The sequence below is a fragment of the Mercenaria mercenaria genome, chromosome 2, assembly GCF_021730395.1.
Source record: "Mercenaria mercenaria strain notata chromosome 2, MADL_Memer_1, whole genome shotgun sequence".
NCBI lineage: Eukaryota > Metazoa > Mollusca > Bivalvia > Venerida > Veneridae > Mercenaria > Mercenaria mercenaria.
This window is the reverse complement of record NC_069362.1, coordinates 93167592-93187998: the sequence shown is the minus strand read 5'-3', so window position 1 is coordinate 93187998 and position 20407 is coordinate 93167592. Positions and strand designations below refer to the sequence as shown.

The 20407-nt window shown below is 35.2% G+C and overlaps 1 protein-coding gene across 5 annotated transcripts in view; it reads left to right on the top strand.

Moving 5' to 3' along the window:
- The window catches only part of LOC123564593 (uncharacterized), a 31359-nt gene that overhangs the window by 4256 nt on the left and 6696 nt on the right, over window positions 1-20407 (top strand). Inside the window, exons 2-12 of one of the 5 annotated variants that reach the window (XM_045358290.2) lie at window positions 4019-4698; window positions 5817-5937; window positions 9019-9489; window positions 10370-10582; window positions 11743-11907; window positions 14184-14258; window positions 14942-15004; window positions 15682-15765; window positions 16639-16730; window positions 17519-17641; window positions 19016-19052. In XM_045358290.2, coding sequence (XP_045214225.2) covers window positions 4060-4698; window positions 5817-5937; window positions 9019-9489; window positions 10370-10582; window positions 11743-11907; window positions 14184-14258; window positions 14942-15004; window positions 15682-15765; window positions 16639-16730; window positions 17519-17641; window positions 19016-19052 — 2083 coding nt within the window. In that variant the 5' untranslated portion in view covers window positions 4019-4059. Of the gene's footprint in view, window positions 1-4018; window positions 4699-5816; window positions 5938-9018; window positions 9490-10369; window positions 10583-11742; window positions 11908-14183; window positions 14259-14941; window positions 15005-15681; window positions 15766-16638; window positions 16731-17515; window positions 17642-19015; window positions 19053-20407 lie in introns of all 5 variants that reach the window. The other 4 variants (XM_045358289.2, XM_045358293.2, XM_045358292.2 and 1 more) reach the window with 4 other exon arrangements.

Here is a 20407-nt window from a genome sequence, read left to right as displayed (position 1 = left end):
TTTGGTCAGAATGATTATCTTGATGAAAAAAAGACCAAGTTCGAAAATGGGTCATCTGGGATCAAAAACTAGGTCACTAGGCCAAATCAAAGAAAAACCTTGTGTATGCGATAGAGGCTGTATTTTTTCAATTAATCTTCGTGAATTTCGGTCAGAATGATAACCTTGATAAAATCTAGGCCAAATTTGAAAATGGGTCATCTGGGATCAAAAACTAGGTCACTAGGTCAAATCAAAGAAAAACCTTGTGTATGCGTTAGAGGCTGTATTTTTCAATTAGTCTTCATGAATTTTGGTCAGAATAATTATCTTGATCAAGTCTAGGCTGAATTCGAAAATAGGTTATCTGGGGTCAAAAACTAGGCCACTAGATCAAATCAAAGAAAAACCTTGTGTATGCGATAGAGGCTGTATTTTTCAATTAATCTTCATGGTCAGAATAATAGCCTAGATGAAATCTAGTTCCAGTTTGAATATGGGTCATCTGGGGTTAAAAACTAGTTCACTAGGTCAAATCAAAGAAAAACCTTGTGTATGCGATAGAGGCTGTATTTTTCAATTGATCTATATGAAATTAGGTCAGAATGATTGCATTGATAAAGTCTAGTTCAAGTTTGAATATGGGTCATCTGGGGTCAAAAACTAGGTCACTAGGTAAAATCAAAGAAAAAACCTTGTGTATGCGATAGAGGCTGTATTTTTCAATTGATCTTCATGAAATTAAGTCAGAATGATTGCCTTGATGAAATCTAGCTCAGGTTTGAATATGGATCATCTGGATTCAAAAAGTAGGTCATTAGGTCAAATCAAAGAAAAACTTTGTGTATGCGATAGAGGCTATATTGTTGAATTGATTTTGATGAAATTAAGTCAGAATGATTGCCTTGGATTGCCTTGCATTGCCTTGATGAAATCTAGGTCAAGTTTGAATATGGGTCATTACAGTCAAAAAGTAGGTCACTAGGTCAAATTAAAGAAAAACCTTGTATATGTGATAGAGGCTGTATTTTTCAATTTATTTTCCTGACAGTAAGTCAGAATGATTGCCTTGATGAAATCTAGGTAGACTTTGAATATGGGTCATCTAGGGTCAAAAGTAGGTCACTAGGTTAAATCAAAGAAAAAAGCTGTGTATGCGATTAAGGCTGTATTTTTCAATCGATCTTCATGAAATTTTGTTAGAATGATAGCCTGGATGAAGTCTAGGTCAAGTTTGAATATGGGTCATCTGCGTTCAGAAACTAGGTTACTAGGTCAAATCAAGGCAAAACCTTGTGTATGCAATAAGGGCTGCATTTTACACTGGATTTTCATAAAATTTGGTCAGAATGGTTGTCTTTATGAAATCTGGGTCAAGTTCGAATATGGGTTGTCTGGGGTCAAACACTAGGTCACTAGGACAAATCAAAGCAAAACCTTATGTATGCGATAGAGGCTGTATTTTTCAATTGATCTTCATGAAATTTGGTCAGAATGATAGCCTTGATGAACTATAGGTCAAATTCGAATATTGGTCATCTGGGATCAAAAGCTAGGTCACTAAGTCAAATTAAATAAATACCTGTTTATACTCAAGGGTTTTGTTCCAATTTTAATGACAATTGGTCAGAATATTTTTTTTCAGGAAATCACTAGGTCAAACATGTTTATACTGTTATGGTGTGTTTCTCAGGTGAGCGACCTAGGGCCATCTTGGCCCTCTTGTTTGTTTAACCGGCTTAAGTTATTTGCTTAACTTATGATAAAGTTATAACAAATTTCATAAAAAAAATCCTCCATATCCAATTTCACGACGATGTATAGAACTTTACGGCATTTTCCAGTTAATAACATTGTAACTGCGGAGTAGCGTAATCTCGTTTCAGTCATTTACGTGAGCGCTCGAATTAAAAAAAATATCAATACTTTTACCGTAGGCTTTTGTATTTTATATGTTTCCATAAATACTAGAAGAAATTTGCTACCAAATGATTGTTCGGGAAGTTTTTTTTTTGGGGGGGGGGGGGGGGGGGGGGGGGGGGGGGGGGGGGTTTGGGCAATTATCTTCGTCACTTAGGTTATCGGGATTGTGAATTAAAGCAGTTCTATAGTTTAACAAAATCATGACAACGCCTTTAAAAAGCTTAAGGACAGTAAACACATATAAATAAATGCGTTTATTCCTTCATTTAGTTTCGTAAGTTTCTTCTGAAAAAATCGAAAATATGTTAAACGAAAATTTAAATCAGTTGATATTTACATTTTGTTTGAAAAACAAACGGCGGGAAAAAGCAAAAAAACATCGCTACGCCTCTTCCGAGCAAACTGTAGATGACAGAAACGTCAAGATATAATTCAGTACTGTTTATGTTTTGCAATATTGAGTCTTAATGACGTATAAACAAGAAATGTCTTTAAAAAAGACAAACGGCGTAGAGGAAATAATGTTTAGCGCATTGAAAATGCAGAATTAAACAGGATGTACAGACAGAAAAGATGTGGATATGCATCTATGAACACTCGATTCATTTGCAAATATTTCAACTGAGCAGCAAAATTTTAATTGGTAGACGGTCAAACTGTGCTGATTCGCAAATAATTTCATGTTGGGTCAGAATCCCCCATAAGTAACCCACAAGCACAATATCTCGGCCCGCATTTATTAGTTGGACTAGGAATAAAAATAAAACGCTAGAAGCTTTTGAATAACTAGTGACCCAAACAATTCTAATTACTTGATAAAGTTCTCAGTTTTTATAAAACTTAAAGCAAAAAAAAATCAAGTTGAATTAGTTGAACATTTGCAGGTTGTGAGAATTTCAATAACTGTTGAAATCTTTTTTTATTTGGGCAAAGTAATAGGTAAATACTTACATATGTGATGGAATAGTGATTTTTCAATTTGATTTGCACATTGTTGTTGTTTACATGGTCACTTTTCATGAAAGCTTACCTAAGCGAGGTGCGCAACCGGGGAAGAAGTTTACTTTTGATTTCTCTTGTGATGCATTACTAAAGACTAAGAATAAATCATTTTAGTTTTCGGATATCAAAACTACTAAATATCCTCTATTTAATATGTGCCCCGATTACAATACAATATAGGTCAATTTCCACATTAGTAATAAATGGTTTATCTTTTCAGCGAGCACCTGTTTCGTGTCCCGATTATTATAGAATATAATGTCAAAATCCATGTTATGCAGCTCCTTCCATAATACGTCATGCAAGGAGTAAATGAGGGATAAAGCTTCACGTTTTTCATTAATAAGACATTTTCACGACGTCCTGATTCACATACACATATCTCCCCCGCCAAGAAGCCAGTTTTCTTTTTTAATTTCTACTACAAAGTTTAGGGAATTTATGAACGCACATTTAAAAAAGAATGCACCGGGAAGCACGTGTATCCCTGTGGACACACACAAAAAGTAAACTTAGAAAAATTCTTCAAAAGCTAAGAATGAATATAGAACGTAGACAAGAGCAGAATATCAATAGATATCACTGTACGAAACAGGTTATCTATGCAGTCTCTAGTCTGTCCAATGAAAAGAAACAGGAAGATTTAATATCGCATCTTTATTGAATACAGTGAATACTGCCTATTTATCAGTTGCATCTTGTATGTCGCGGGCGGAATTTTTGTACGTCAGGTTGTTGCTGTCCGCTTCAAAATTTGTCAAATTCTAACTTAAAAATTTGATTGACTTTTATAAGGCATCAGTCACAGTGACGATAAAAATAAAACTCAGACATTAGCTTCAAACAGAAAAAGTACTTATACGAATTACAGATTTTGGGAGTTGATTAATGACACACTTTAGTTTCATAGTATCTTGATAGTGTACCTAATTTCTTGGTCAGAAAAGGAGTTTCTTTTGAAGTTTTCAAAGCAAACGAATATATGTAAGGAACACTTTCTATTGATCCAGTTGAAACTTCAGTGTCGGAAAACAAAATAATGGTTTATACCTTTAACTACTTAAACTTTAACTGATTTGATAGAAGTAATTATAAATTGTCCGACTGATTTCAGTGACAAATGCGGATATTTTGACAGCTGCGTAAACAAAGAAGATGGAATCACGAGTGTCTATATTCTACGTACAGCCGGACGGCGAGGTTTGGGCCGACTACCTTTATCAGAAACTGATTGCCAAAGAGTATGAAATAAACTGTGAAAAAATAGAATTTACCGGAAAATCAGAATCTAGCTTACATTCTTCAGTATTTAATGTGTTTTTCGTCACACCAGATTTTCTGGACACACAAAACTGGAAATGGTCGAACAGTGTTGATACGAGCAGGTGTCTTCTGGTATTGACTGGCACGGAGCATGATGATTTGGAAGAGTCCGCGAGATATCACGAGTGCGAACATGTGAATGAGTTCTATATTCATGAACTAAAGGAAACAGAAGAGTCAGTTCGAGATCTCCTCATTATTATTATATCAAAATATGAGGAAAGTGATCATCATCATGAGTCCCCGTCACCCCCGACACACCAGTCTCCTCGCGAACCTCTTCACTACAGGGGCAGTGAACCCAAAAATTTTAAATATAAAGACAGACTATCAGCAAAATCCACAGGCAGAGCTTATACTGGTATGAGAAATTCGCCAAACGTTGTAAGAAAGACTATTAGTGAAGGTCAATACGACAGGCTGCCAAACTACCAACGCCAAGTGAATGGTGTTAGAGATGTTGTCTGTAAGGTATGATAAGCTTTTTATTAATATCATCGTTTAGATTACTTTCTATGTTACTTTCAGAACTCAACATTTGATTGGTTGATTCTGAAATTGACAATGGCAAGCCTGCATCATATTACTGGCTTTCCAACTCATTTTCATAAGCGTAGACCCTGGATTTGACCCATAAAGGGTTCAAACACGTGCCCTCATGGTTAAAGAGCGGACGCAGTGGTCCACTGGTAACACTGTCTGACTACGAAACCAGGGATCGTGAAGTCTAGCCCCCGCTCCTCCAACTAAACATTACTAACATTGGGATAAGAGTCCCATGTATGGGTGCTTTACACCTGGCATTCTAAAGAACCAGGGAAGCTGGAATCAGTATCTTGCATTATCCTCCCATTAAGATTACTAACAGTCTTCTGGAGGAGTCGCCCATACGGGTTACCGGTGGCGGCTATAAATAAGCTTACATATACAAACAAACCTCATCGTTAACTGATCAACAACATATCCACCGAACCATCCGTTCATTTCCTTCCAGGGTTTTTTTTACGTTAACCTTTTCTTTGCAAAGCTGAGAAGTAACCTAGACTCTTTAAAGAATCAGTCGAGTGTATTTGTTGCCGTATTTGCGTAGATAATCCTACTTCATGTAGGCCTATAATAATGTTAGTTTCATTATTTTAAATATCCTGTGAAATAGACTAAACGGATTTTAAGTACTGTAACTATTAATTTGTCTGGGCCTTTTGTACTTGGTCATATAAATTCATTTGGTATTTTATTAAATTTGTTTTATTCAGTCGCGTTCTGAGTTGGAAAATATTTGCAAAACGTTTCGACAATACGCTTTTTACATGTCAGTGTTAGATATACACAAGTTTCCATCATTAACATAAAAATAACAAAAGTGTTAAAACCACACTTCTAGAACGGTATTTAGGCTTATAGTGCCCCATTCATGTATATACACTTTATACGTGCGGTAATAGCCGTTTGGAGGCTTTTCTGGAACGTCATTTTCTTTGATATGTTTGTAATGAAAGTATGTAATTCAAGTATATAAGTATATAAGAATAGATTTTTTTTTTCATTTTTTCTACACGCATGCAAAATATTTCCTTCTATTTCAACAGAATGGCAAGCTGTTTATTCTGTTATGGAGGCAGGCGGAGGGCGAATTGAAGGTCAGGCTACAAGACAAAGATATAGTTCCAGTGGATACACACTGTGCTGTGTATGAAATTGCTTATGAAGGTAATATAATCTATTAAGAACTTTTTTGTCAACATTTTTAAGCGTCCGAAGAGGTAACTTTTGAATTGTCCTTAAAAGGTTATTATTTCTAAACTAATAATGTACCAGATTTTTAATCGGCAATCAAAGGGTCCGGCAAAATTATTTAAAATTCCATACTGCTCCCTAGTCTAGGAGTAGTCGTAGTAGTATGAGATTTTTAATTTTAAGACCCAAAAATGAGTCATAAAATTCGATCCATCCATATTAAAACACAACGCACCCATGTACCGGGCCCCTCTATCGGCAGTACAAAAGAGCGTATAGATCAGAATTGTTACTTAGTACACAAGCAAATGATCGCGCACCATTGTGCACCATCGCCCCCGGGCTTCCGTACCCTCGCAATAAAAGTAAATGCATGTACATGTTATAAGTATGATAAAATGCGTCTTTCTGGAAAGAAAAAAAAACAACTTATGATTGTTAAATAAACTGAGGACATCAGGACTATTACGATGATTCAGATATTAGTTACGGCTATAAAAGTATCAATATACCATATACAGTCGTAAATTATTCAAAGGCATAAGGTTCACAAAAATGTACCGGAAATATGATACCTGTCACATCATGAGCCCGCATATACAATTTCAGTTGTCGTCTGCAAACATGAATTTTGGTGTGAAAAAATCAAAATTAAATTCATAGGGCAGTCATAAATTTGTTGCCCTGAAAACAGACGTTGAATTGTTTTGTGATTGCCTGACTCATCGTCCAGTCATGACGATGACCCGCCCGTGAACTTCGTCGACAAGATGACCTTCCGGGGTCAATCATACAAATTATAAGGGTATGCTCAATGTTCCCCAGTAACTATCTGTTCCGATAGCAATATTATGTGTGATGCTCGCAATAAGTGTGTTACTTTTTAATTTAATTGCATTCCTGTTCTTTTAATTAAGTCTCCCATTGGGCTCGCAATATTTAAAGAATAGGCCTTATTACTGATAACCAGGAATCTGAAATGATGATTGTACTTTTCTCTGAAAATCACTGTTATTCCTAAATTCATCCCAACAGTAACTAAGTGTACCATGATGTTCTCAAAGGGAACTTGGGAGAATTTTTTAAAAAACACTATAATATATTGATGGATGGTAGTCTTCAGTTCGGGTAACCCTCTTAGTGTATCCAAAGCAACTATTTTTTGCTTACTGCGTATCCTGAAACAAACAATTACAGTACAGCGAAGGCAATGGGATGGGACCCAGGTTCTTACAAACGTTACTCTTTCGCCCCACCCACCGCCTTTTAGTTATTAAAACCGCAACAAGTTACTAATTGTATTTAATTGTATTTAATTGTATTAGTAGTGACAGAGATGATAAATACAGTATACGACTTTTATATCTAAATGTGAAATTACAAGAGGTGGAAATTTCAAAACACCTACGCCATTTTTTGTCGATTAAAACACGGAGTGTTTCGCATTTTACATGAGACACGAGTCAGTAATACTAGGTCAGACCCGGCAATATGACGTTTAGTTGAATAAAAGCACGAGATCAACGTGCGCTATTGACTTAAAATTGTTGTGGTTCATGTCGACTAATAGCATCATACGAAAAGCTTCCGGTAGATAAGCTTTTCCTTTTACGTGAGCTAATTATACTAATTTAAACTGGCAAGATATCTGAGTGAAAGTGTTTTAATACAATTTGGTAATTAGAGCATTATCTTAAAAACATAAAACATGAATCTTCCTTGTCATGTTTCTTATCAAGGATATAAATATTTTCGAGAACGAGTGCATTTTTATTAATTAAATGTTATCTTTGGAAACAAATAGCATTAGAACTGAATTAAAAAGAAGATAACTCAAGCAAGTTTCATTGGTACTTTACAAATCATGTGACGTGCATTAATGAGGAAGCTGGTTCATAGCAGGAAATGCAGTGCAGCATAAACCCATACATGACCGCGAATACAAATGAGCAAAAGTGGTCTACAATTTCAATATAGCCTGTATTTCTTCAATCTACATCCGCAGAAACTTTAGGCTAGGCTAACAAATTGCCTGTAATATACATTTGTAAAATATCTTATAGTCTTAGAATTAGCATAGAATTTTTACACAAATCACATTTTTAAAGGATATTTTATAGTCTCAAAATTATTAAGGATCAACAACGAAACTTTTTGTTAGACTGGTTAATGCCAATGACAAGTTGTTGTTTTTTTCGTCATGATTTTTGCTTAAGAACCACACAAGAGCTATCACCTAAGGTGATGTCATACCCCCGCCCCTGAAAGGTTGTTTGTCCTATCATTTGTTCATTGAATTAGCTGCCACTACATTCCCTTACGTGGCTGAAAATTTCTTGTCTGGACAAAAGTGTAAACAATTCAAGAGGAAATACGTTTATACTTATTCAAAAAAGGGTTATGGGTCTTCAGATTGTCACTTCCTTTGTCACATTGCATTAAGGTATCAACTAATGTGTAAGGTCATTCAGCGGAGTCAAATTAATTGCATTTAATGTTGAAAATTGCAAACGATTAAAACAATGGGGCGATAACTTCATAATTATTCAAGGCAGATATTGTTTGTGTTGTTTTTCAATTCATTTCTTGCGGTGAACGACAAGAAGAAGAAGAAGAAGAAGAAGAAGAATTCATTTCTTGCAATATATCATTTTATCAAGTTTCAATGAATTCAATTCCGTGAATTAAAAGGGTTATTTTCTTAAATTTTGAAAATATGAGAAATTAGTTTCAAATAGGAAGATAACTGTTTATGTACTGAAGAAAGAGTTGTGTTTCGTGTGCTCTATATATCCTCCGATTGCTTTTCAGTTGAGTCAAAGTTATTGTCCAATATATTTCTTGTTGGACGGATTTTCATACAAAACTTTTCCATTGTTTGAAAACAGAGGAATTACCACCTATGTAAAAAACTTTAGATGTTAAGGAATGATTTCAACAATCGTTTTGTATTAGGACGTTCACTCGGACGGACAGACGAAAAGGGATTACAATTCCCATCCCAATGCCCGACTTTTGTTTGGTTTGGGTTACACAAATATGTTTGAATTTCAGGAAAGCAGTCTGCAAATTTGTCGGTTATACAGGATGGGGATGTAATAGGCCAACACCTTGTTCAGGCCCCTACTTCCGCAGTCGACGGTGCACCAACTGTGATTGAAAGTACCAAGTTACCTCATCCAACCAGTGTGTCTGTGGAAACCCAGACGGACGAATCAGATATCAACGAGGGTCGGTCAATAATTTCAAAAACATCTCGCGATTCGTTATATGTAAACATTGACGATGTTTCCCGAGAAAGTTCCGAACCATGTCCGGAAGGCATCTCGAAAATGAGCCGGGAAAACAAACTTGAATATATTCGAAAAATTTTGGAGGATGAAACGGATCCTGAAGAGCTTCTGTGCCAATGTCTTGGTATAGATAAGGGCGTCAGACATCTGGATGAAAAAATGACTTCAATGGTTCAAAGTGTAGAGACGCTCAGACATTTATCGTTTTCCGGTAGACAAAGTAGCTCAGATGGTATGCATATCACTTTAATCATTTTATATCGTATATATTTCATTTTCGTGGATCATATTTTCTATCTGTTTTCATAGCATAAATGAAAATGATAAGCGTTTTTGAAAGTGTCAAACAGATCTTTTTTCATACAGGTGGTTTAAACAGCATATATTATTGTGTCACCCTCAGGGTTGAACGTAAAAACAAATAAATGTTTGAAAATCACGACTGGTGTAAAAAGTAAACTCAAACATCTTTCCTGAAGAACAAAGTAGGAAGGATAACATTTAACCTTTAAGGCATAAGGGTTAATTTTCCTTTTCACATAATGTTTACTTTTAATAAGGAAGAAAAATGAACTTTCGGTGATAATTTAACATTATCTATTGAACAATTTTGCCTGATCCACACCAATTGGGTTACAAATACTACCAGGAAGATTTCTTCTAGATCTTTAAAAAAAGTCCCGTAACTTTCCATTCAAAAAAGGTACGCATAAATGTATTTTGTACTGAAGTTAACAACAGAAAAATACAAATGCCCTTGAAATTGATACCCTTTTCATGAAATGAAAAATTGAGAATGATAAAATTGTAATTAATTCAAATAGTAGATTTCAAAATGTCGATGTAATACTTGATCCTGTGTAAATAAGCTATTGCTTGGGATGATTAGAGGCATAATTTTATTAAGCTTGAATGCATTTCAAACAAATGCGTATTATTTCAGTATTTTGAGTTTTTAGCTTCATAGCATACTGCCGAGATCCAAATTGTAAAATTGACTCAGATATAAAGATTTGGGGTCCTTTGCCTAAAAAATCACATTTTGTAACTAACGACATTAATTGTGAACTTAATATTACAACTGAAATATGATAGTACGCACCTTATTGCAGAAAAAGAAAGTTCAACTTGGCCGACGCTTGTACATTTTGGCGCCCAATTCAACCTCCTCAACTTCTGTGATGTGTTGCTTAGCAACCCATTGATGTATGGCGCTTGCGTTAGAAAGAATAAAGACGGCAACATGCCACATGACATTGCACGAATTCACGGTCATAAGGAACTAGCAGAAATGTTAAAACATTTTTCAGAATTCGTTAAAGCCGGTAATTACCATATGTAATTAACTGTTAACAGTAACACAAATGCACTACAACATTAAGGAAACCTAATAAAAACCACAACATTCTTTGATGTGTTACAACTTATACGATCGGGGAAGTATTTCTACTTTATGTTGCTAAATATATAACATGCCTATAATGCTGAAACTGACCAATTATCTTTCCTATCACACAGGCTTTGTTTCAATTAGTTCTACGTAATTAAACGTTCTTTAAAACTTAAAAATGTTTTTTCTGGGATGGTGTTTTCTTCTTCTGTTTAATATTTCATCTTCTGACTACATATTCTGTTGCAATAAATCGACATATGTAACAATTCTTTGAAGATGGTGTGTTTTTAAGGTGTTGCATAATCCTAAGACGTGGTTCCTTCATGCAGTCCTTTACCAAAATTTAAGTCAATATCAGTTAGTTGGCAAGCGTTTTGTAGAAAAATATGTTATTCGAGTTTCATGTAAAAACAACTGTGTCTGTCTATGATTTTCCCTTAGATTTTCACTCTATGTTTGAACGAATTCCTAATTAGGCTTAATTGTTTTAACATTTCAAATTTTAAGAGAGGTGTAAAGTCAACTTTAGATAATGCGATATGTAATTTCATTTTAATTTTCGTTTAAATGGTATATAATTCCACTTGATACTAAATACAGCACAATTACATGTACATATTTTGATACAATATAATGTATTTACATTTTACTAAACATTTAGAACTGCATATTGTGAAATACAAAACTTCTATACCATAGATGTTGATATCATTTAGAAATATAAAACCTGCCACCTATATTGCTTACTTGTGTACGCGTATCCGAGCATATCCGGCTTTGGGGGCGTTTGTGATGGTGTAGTCTCAAATATTGCACGGAAGCGACTAACAAATAAGCGCAGCTGCTGATGTGAAAAAGTAAAAATGAATTACGAGGCAACTTATTTATCCAATAAGTTGGACAAAAATCTTATATTTTCAAATATCGGGGCTCCTACTTTCTCTGACCAAATACATCTTATGTAATATATCAAACTTTGGAAATTTACTTAGCACTGTAACGACCTTCTTAATTCTGTGTTGAAGTATCAAACATAGAATATTGTTGGATTCGCTCTAGATATTAATGATAATACATATTCGATTCTAACAGAGAAAGAACGTGACAGTGGAGTATCCGGTTTATCTAGCACACCTAGATTGTCGACCATAAGTGGGGAACCACCCCCGCCTCCGCCCCATAGAACACGTAACAGTGACAATAATTATATCGATATGAGCGGGATACACGTCCAGGATGACTATGTTAATGAAAGAGGTAAAATACCTTCGTTATTCGAATACATGTTAAAGTTTGACAGCCACAGCTCGGTTTTGTCACGAAATTTGATTTCATTGAACTCTCTTAAGGGGCGGGCACACGTCAGGAGTTATGTAAAATTATGTTAATTTTAGGAAGCTTTATTGCGTTAGTTACTCAAACTTGACGAATTTACTGCATTAGTTACGCAGCAGTCAGGATAAACTATATGCAATTGTCTGGAAAGCTTTATTATGTTAGCTATGCAGTTACCAGGGAAGATTTACAATGTAAGCTATGCAGTAGTTAGGATAGATTTATCACCTATGCAATAGTCAGTACAGCTGTATTGCTATAGCTATGCAGTCAGAATAACTTTATTCTTTTGACCATGCTGTAGCCATTATAGCTTTATTTTATTAGCCCCGCAGCAATATGTGCAGCTTTATAATGTTAGCTTTGTTGCATTAGTCATGCAGTAGTCAAGATAACTTTGTTCTGTTGGCCATGCAGCAGTCAGGATAGCTGTATTACATTAGCAATGCAGTAGTCAGGATAGCTTTATTACATTAGCCATGCAGCAATCAGGATAACGTTTTTGCATTAGCCATGCAGTAGTCGGGATAACTTTATTTCATTAGCCATGCAGTAGTCAGGATAACTTTATTACATTAGCCATGCAGCAGTCAGGATAGCTTTATTACATTAGCCATGCAGCAGTCAGGATAGCTTTATTACATTAGCCATGAAGTAGTCAGGATAGCTTTATTACATTAGCCATGTGACAATCAGGATAACGTTTTTGCATTAGCCATGCAGTAGTCAGGTTAACTTTATTACATTAGCCATGCAGCAGTCAGGATAGCTTTATTACATTAGCCATGCAGCAGTCAGGATAACGTTTTAGCATTAGCCATGCAGCAGTCAGGATAACGGTTTTGCATTAGCCATGCAGTAGTCAGGTTTACTTTATTGCATTAGCCATGCAGTAGTCAGGATAGCTTTATTACATTAGCCATGCAGCAGTCAGGATAACGTTTTTGCATTAGCCATGCAGCAGTCAGGATAGCTTTATTATATTAGCCATGCAGCAGTCAGGATAACGTTTTTGCATTAGCCATGCAGTAGTCAGGATAACTTTATTACATTAGCCATGCAGCAGTCAGGATAGCTTTATTACATTAGCCATGCAGCAGTTAGGATAGCGTTTTTGCATTAGCCATGCAGTAGTCAGGATAACTTTATTACATTAGCCATGCAGCAGTCAGGATAGCTTTATTACATTAGCCATGCAGCAGTCAGGATAGCTTTATTACATTAGCCATGCAGCAGTCAGGATAGCTTTATTGCATTAGCCATGCAGTAGTCAGGATAACTTTATTACATTAGCCATGCAGCAGTCAGGATAGCTTTATTACATTAGCCATGCAGTAGTCAGGATAGCTTTATTATATTAGCCATGCAGCAGTCAGGATAATGATTTTGCATTAGCCATGCAGTAGTCAGGTTAACTTTATTGCATTAGCCATGCAGCAGTCAGGATAGCTTTATTACATTAGCCATGCAGCAGTCAGGATAACTTTATTGCATTAGCCATGCAGCAGTCAGGATAGCTTTATTACATTAGTCTTGCAGTAGTCAGGATAGCTTTATTATGATTAGCCATGTAGCAGTCAAGATAACTTTATTACATTAGCCTTGCAGTAGTCAGGATAGCTTTATTACATTAGCCATGCAGCAGTCCGGATAACGTTTTTACATTAGTCGTGCAGTAGTCAGGATAGTTTTATTGCGCTGACCATGCAGTAGTCAAGTTAGCCATGTACTAGCAATAAATGTATAATAGAAGGTTTTAGCTTATTATTTATTATGTATGCTTATGTATGATTGTATATTTTGTAGACGCTGCTCTCTATTCAAAAAGAGATGGCGTGTGCATCATAATACCCTTTCAAACGTTTGCCATGGTACTTGCACCTTTCACTCTCATATAGCATGCTATTCTTACCAGTTGTAATATGAATAGGTTTTATTTTCGCATTTAATGCAGAACTGAAAAACGTTACGGTTGTTCAAGAGCTTCGTGTACCTATGCTTTATTTATACAAATTCAAAATGAATTTCATTGGCAGAATGTCTTTATATTCCGGGTTTTAAGCTTCTGGTAAAATGAACTTATTATTCAGTGACATACATCGTTCTAAGTAAGAACGTTAAACGTTATGAATGGAAAGATTTAGTTTTCTGATCAACACAATGAAGAAGTGAAATTAATTAATTATTTCACGTTTCAGAGGCTGAGAAACTGCGCAGCCATCCACGTAAACACCTCAGAGAAGTTTCAGCAGATGGAGGCTTTTGTGGTTCACGTAAGGGGAAATTTCTGTTCTCTTTAAATTGATCATTTTTTGCATATCATAAGTATTTTGTTGGTTTCTGATTAGACAATACTCCTAGTGAAATGACTGGTTACAGTAGAATACTGTTCACAGTTTTATTAAGGATTTACAGTACTCAGATCCTCTGATTTTTCTTCTCTTCTTGTATTAACCTTTACCCCGCCAATTTCTAAAATGGACTGGTCTATCATTCAATTTGGGCATAACCATTTATTATTCGAAGGGGTGTTCACTGAAAATTTACTGGCTGAATAGCGAACAGCACGGCAGGCTGATCTTGATCTGTACTGGTCGCAAAGGCAGAATCCCATACCGCCAGCAGGCTAAAGTTTGAATTAATAAAGTTCTTTGACGCTTTAAAGAGTTCATACATCTTTGGCAAACAAATGTATGATCATGCAATAAAATATGACTTTATCCGCGACAGTATCCACATAATTATTGTATTTTATGCTTTTTTTGCGTTCATGAGTGTTCTTTTTTATGTTATGCATGGAAGATATCATTCCGAGTGATGAAAGCGAAAGATGTCTGTCTACTTCGTTGTCTGTATGCATTAAGACCTTTCGTTTTCATCCATCGATTTTATAAATAACCTAGTGAAACGGTGCGAATTCTAAAATTCTAACAGGTCTGTTTTTTTCTTATTTCAGTGGAGGCTTCTGATGACGATGATTATCTCAACATGTCTCAAAAAATATCGCCACTTGCGACAGGTGAGTGGCTTCTTATATATTGTTTAAATGTTTTATGTTGTGGGGTTTAACAACACACCGACACAATTATAGGTCATATGGCGACTTTCCAGCTTTTGACGGTGGATGGAGACTCCAGGTGCCCCTTCGTGCATTACTGCATTATTTCATCACTTGCGGGCACCTGGGTAGAGCCAGTGAGCTTCAGTAAGCCAGCTGGATAGTTTTCTGACATGAAGAATTCAACACCCCGAGCGAGGCTCGAACCCACATCGGTGAGGGGCAAGTAATTCAGTCAGTGACATTAACCACTTGAGCATGGAGGTCCCCAATGCTGTTTAAATGATAACATTGAACAGGAGTTAGCTGTGAAATTTCAAGGCACGAGAATCATACTTTTATCAGGAAATAATTTTCTAACACAGTTCATATTTTCTTATTACATGTTATTTTCATTTTGAATGTATTATCAAATATAGTCAACCATTTTTCCTATTTGCCAAGTGTGTATTGAAAGTTTTGCGTCTGGCATAAGTCAGTAAAACAAGATAAAGTAACGACGTTGTCCATACTATAAGCATCATGGAACATGGGCGAAGTATGTTCTGTTTTGGAACGTATGTTTTAGGCAAGGCTTCATTCTCCAACAACACGTATTTAATAACAAATATGATAAAAATCTGCATTTATAATTGCAGTACACACAACTTTTGAGTCTCCTCATAGTTCACTGACTTCATCCTTCCACGATCTCATGCATAGTCATGATTCCGCTGTGTCTGGTACGTACATAAAGGCTCAAACATTCATTTGGCAGCCAGATGTTAGTAAATATCAATACTTGAAATAAATGAAAATGGAGATACCTTTACACAAATCAGAAACATACCGTATGTATCATTTATTCATACCTCGTTTGTGTCATTTAATTATACCTCGTATGTATCACTTACTCATACCCCGTATATGTGTCATTTATTCTCATTTATTTATACCTCGTATGTATCACTTACTCATAACCGGTATGTGTCATTCATTCTCATTTATTTATACCTCGTATGTACCACTTACTCATAACCCGTATGTGTCATTTATTCTCATTTATTTATACCTCGTATGTATCACTTACTCATACCTCGTATGTGTCATTTATTCTCATTTATTTATACCTCGTATGTATCACTTACTCATACCTCGTATGTGTCATTTATTCTCATTTATTTATACCTCGTATGTGTCACTCATAACCCGTATGTGTCATTTATTTATACCTCGTTTGTGTCACTTACTCATACCCCGTATATGTCATTTATTCTCATTTAGTTTTACACCTTATGTGTCACTTATATGTAACCATGTTTGTTTGTCTTCCCTGTCATCGTCCCTCCCTGCCGCATTCATTCGTTCGGTCGGTCGGCAAGTTCGTTCATTCATTCATTCATTCATTCATTCATTCATCCATTTACATTCATTCAGACATTCATTCATTCATTCATTCATTAATTCATTAATTATTTGTCTATGTTTTCGTTTGTTCATTGTGTAACAGGCTGTATGTAAGTTTTCTCTTCTGCATTATCATCAATCCCTGAACTTCCATGGCAGTGTTTCTTTAAGTGTTATATATTATATATACATTTTGTTCTGTTACACAGATCCCGAGAGACGCACGTTAATTGGCACAGACGATGAAAGTGACCCGGATGTACCACATCACAAAGATGTGGTGAACATGCTGGGTATGGAGGTAAGCAGTTGCACGTAATATTTACAGTTCGAATGCCTTTCATTGTATCTACTGCATTATAATTTCTGGTGAATTACATTGATATTCACGGGATAAGAATACCCAATTGTGTGCGCTTGTTTACTACATCCTGCGTCTCGTACCAGAAACGTTCATTTTATCAGGCGTTGACAGGTACGATATTGATCGATATCTGAAAAGTGAATGATAAGACGAAACTTTAAATATATGGAACGAATGGGAGTTATATCATTATAATTCACCAGATTTATATATCATAGCACTGTTCTTCATGACAAACACGTCCAGAGGCGCTTTACAAAAGCAGCCACTTTTTGTGCCAAGTTCACCTAATACTGCAGTAACTGAGCGAGTGTAAATTTTTAGATACAGACATGTCCGGCTAACTTCGCGTTTTATTCTGAAACGTGCCTGGTGTGTAGAACCGGTCTTTTCCCAGATTTCTTAGTTGTTTAATATTTAATTCATGTAGAGGCTCGTTAATGTCATAAACTCATTAAAATAAGTTCACCATTGTTATGGCACATTTATGCGTAATCAGGCGAGGGAAATGTTATTTCCTATTATCATGTCTTATGTTATTTGTTTCCAACTTGTATATGCTTCACGAGAGAAGGTTTTCAGTCACTTCTGGGGAATAGGTAAAACTGATAAGAAATCCAGGAACACTAGTTCTATTATCTGGTCGCCAAGTGCATGGTTGAAATAATTATTGAAATAAAATAAACAAAGAAAACAGTCATTTTTGTTTTGCTTTCATTCAGCAGCCGATTTCTCCTGATGACACGAGGAAGACCAAAACATCTAAGTTGAAAAAGTTGTTCTTTGGAAAGAAAACCCGGAGCAAATCAGAGCCAGCGATTGATATTTTATCCGTCAAAAGATCAACGGTATTATATTCATTTTTCTCCAGCCTAGCTTAAACGATTTAATTTGATCTTTTTGTCTTTGCTTTTACATATATTGGTAATAGTTAAAAATCTTAACGAGTCTCTTTCCGTACCAAATTTAGTTTAAACGATTTGAATAAAACAATATAAAACAATAAAATTCAAGTCTGTCGAGCATTTAATGGATTTTATCAAACGAACTTATAAAACTTAACGCTTCAACTTCACTCCCACAACATCATACATTTAATAGACTAGATGCCGGATGTTTAAAAGAACACACACGTTTCTCCATGTATATATTCTTGATAAGACCGGTTTTGTAGCAGCTAGAACATGGAAGTCAAGGTTAACTTGTACGCTGAAAGTTTGGATAGTGATATGTAGATTTGATTTATAAATTCAAAGAGCCATAACTAACTTCCATTCAGCTGTTAAACCAGTTATATGTGCGTAACTATAGATTCGCTACTGCACATTCTCAAGAAGTTCCATTCAAATTTCACCAGTAGGTCAGGAGTAGTCCGAATACATTTTATTCAAAGGCCGTATCTCCGCATAAAAATCCTTACGGGACTTTCCCACGATTTGAACAACTAAGCTTTATGCAGGTAACACCTGCAAGGGGTTTTAGAAGCATTGGCAAGCTATATGCGGACAGACCGTCACGGGACAGACAGACAGACGGTGAAGTCCAAAACAATATGTCTGCCATGAAATGCTGAAATATATTGATCGAAGTAAACGGATCCGTTTTAACAGATTTCCCGAAAACAAAAATTATTGGAGCCTTTTGTCGTTTTTGTTAGTTTTTTGGTAAGCATTATTATGGAATGACTTTACAGTAATAATTGGTATTTTAAGACAACCTAGATATCATCGTTGTGACTTTTGAAGGTCTGTTACCGTTCTCATTTCATTTCCAAAGCTGTCTTTTCTTCATAGGATGCCACCGTTGATTTTATGCTTAGTTATCTTGAAATGTTAATAAAAATTAAACAACTAAATGCCGAATATATGGAAGTAATCCAATAAGAAACGGATTTCTTTTTGCAACCCATTAAGGTAATGATAAATAATCTAAACATTTTCATTTAAAAAAAAATACTCAAACACCTGTTACGGAATCCAATCTTTGCAGAAAACACGTGCACTAAATTGTGCATTTGTGAAGACTGGATAAAAATGTCGCTTGAAAACACAAATAAATTCCCTTGGACTTTGTTTAATGAGGGGATTCATATAAAGATTTTATTTCAAATAAGCATTTATTTCAAGTATGCAAAGTGCGCAAGTTACTCTACTACAGCAATATTAAAAGTGAAACATTTGCCAGATAATTGTTTTTTTACACTGTATGTGTTTTCCTTTCAGAATTCCAAGTCATATTACCGGGACTCCGCACGCTCTAGTAAGTCTTCTTAAGTTCTTAGCAAATATGAGTTGTAGGTAATTTTACCTACATACAAAATGTCCAATATAATCGGCATTTCAAAAACTTGTCCATACTTTCATTCAATATATGCGGATACTTCTCACAAAACTCTATTGTATGCATCTTCGATATGTTTTGGTATGTTAGTTGATACTAATAACCCATTAATAACTGTAAAGGTATGATACTACTAACAAAAATAATTATGTAAGTTTAAAGTCGTTACAGTCCGAGCTTCAACATATTTACTTGTAAGCTGATAGTCAAACTACTTCCAACATTAAATCGAAAAAATGTCAGGTCTGAAGTCATGTGCTTTCATTATTAAAGGTCCATTACTAAAACCCGAACGAGTATTATATGAAAACCAGAGTTTGTAGCTGAGACTTCCTATTTACTGAAAATATGGCCCACTGCATTGGTTCTGACCAAATAGTCATGAATATGTTCAAGAATAACTAACAAATAAACAAAAAATGTTGCCTATGTCAAACCGAAAGTATGCTTTCCGACTGCTTACGAACCCGTCGAGCATCTTCGGACTTTTTCGGAAGAATCCTCCGAAACGAGGCTATAATTTATAAATAGATGGTAAATATATCATATGCCCAAACGATAACGTGATTTTTACAAACTTAGCACATGGAATTCAACAATTTTGTAACTCACAAAAACTTTATGAACATCATTCTTATAATACAGGTAATATACAGCTATACTACAAGTTTTCATAAGGACAATTCAGGCCCTTCCCGAATAAAAATGTTTTTACAACTTCGTCTGTAAACTTTTTCAGTTAATCTCTTTTCAGTATAATTTTAAGAATATAAATGAGTAACTGTCTTACACTGCAGAAACAAAGTATGATTGAAATTTACCTAAATACGCTTATTTATGTACACATGGCTACATTAATCTAATAAGATTTTAGACATTAAACACATTGTCTTGGCCTAATATATGTCACTGTCAATTTTAAATTTAAATCTTGTACATCTCATATTTTTCGTGCAAGTCGTGCATAATTACCATCATGGAAATACAGTTATTTTGGTGCGCGTCTTAAATGGATATTCGTTTGAAGCAATTTTAAAATCACGTGATCCCGAAGAATTTCCGACTGATTACGGAAAAGCGATAAACACGAAAGTAGGACAAAATGACCCCCATGTCAGTCTAAGAAAATACAGAAACAATCATTTGTTTCTCTGTACATGTGTTGATTTCAAGGGAATATTGCACGGCTATCGTAATGTTTAGTACTATATTTCAAAATGTGTAGTCTTTTTTAAGATTTATGTCTATTCATTTGTTTTATTTTGCACCTTTAA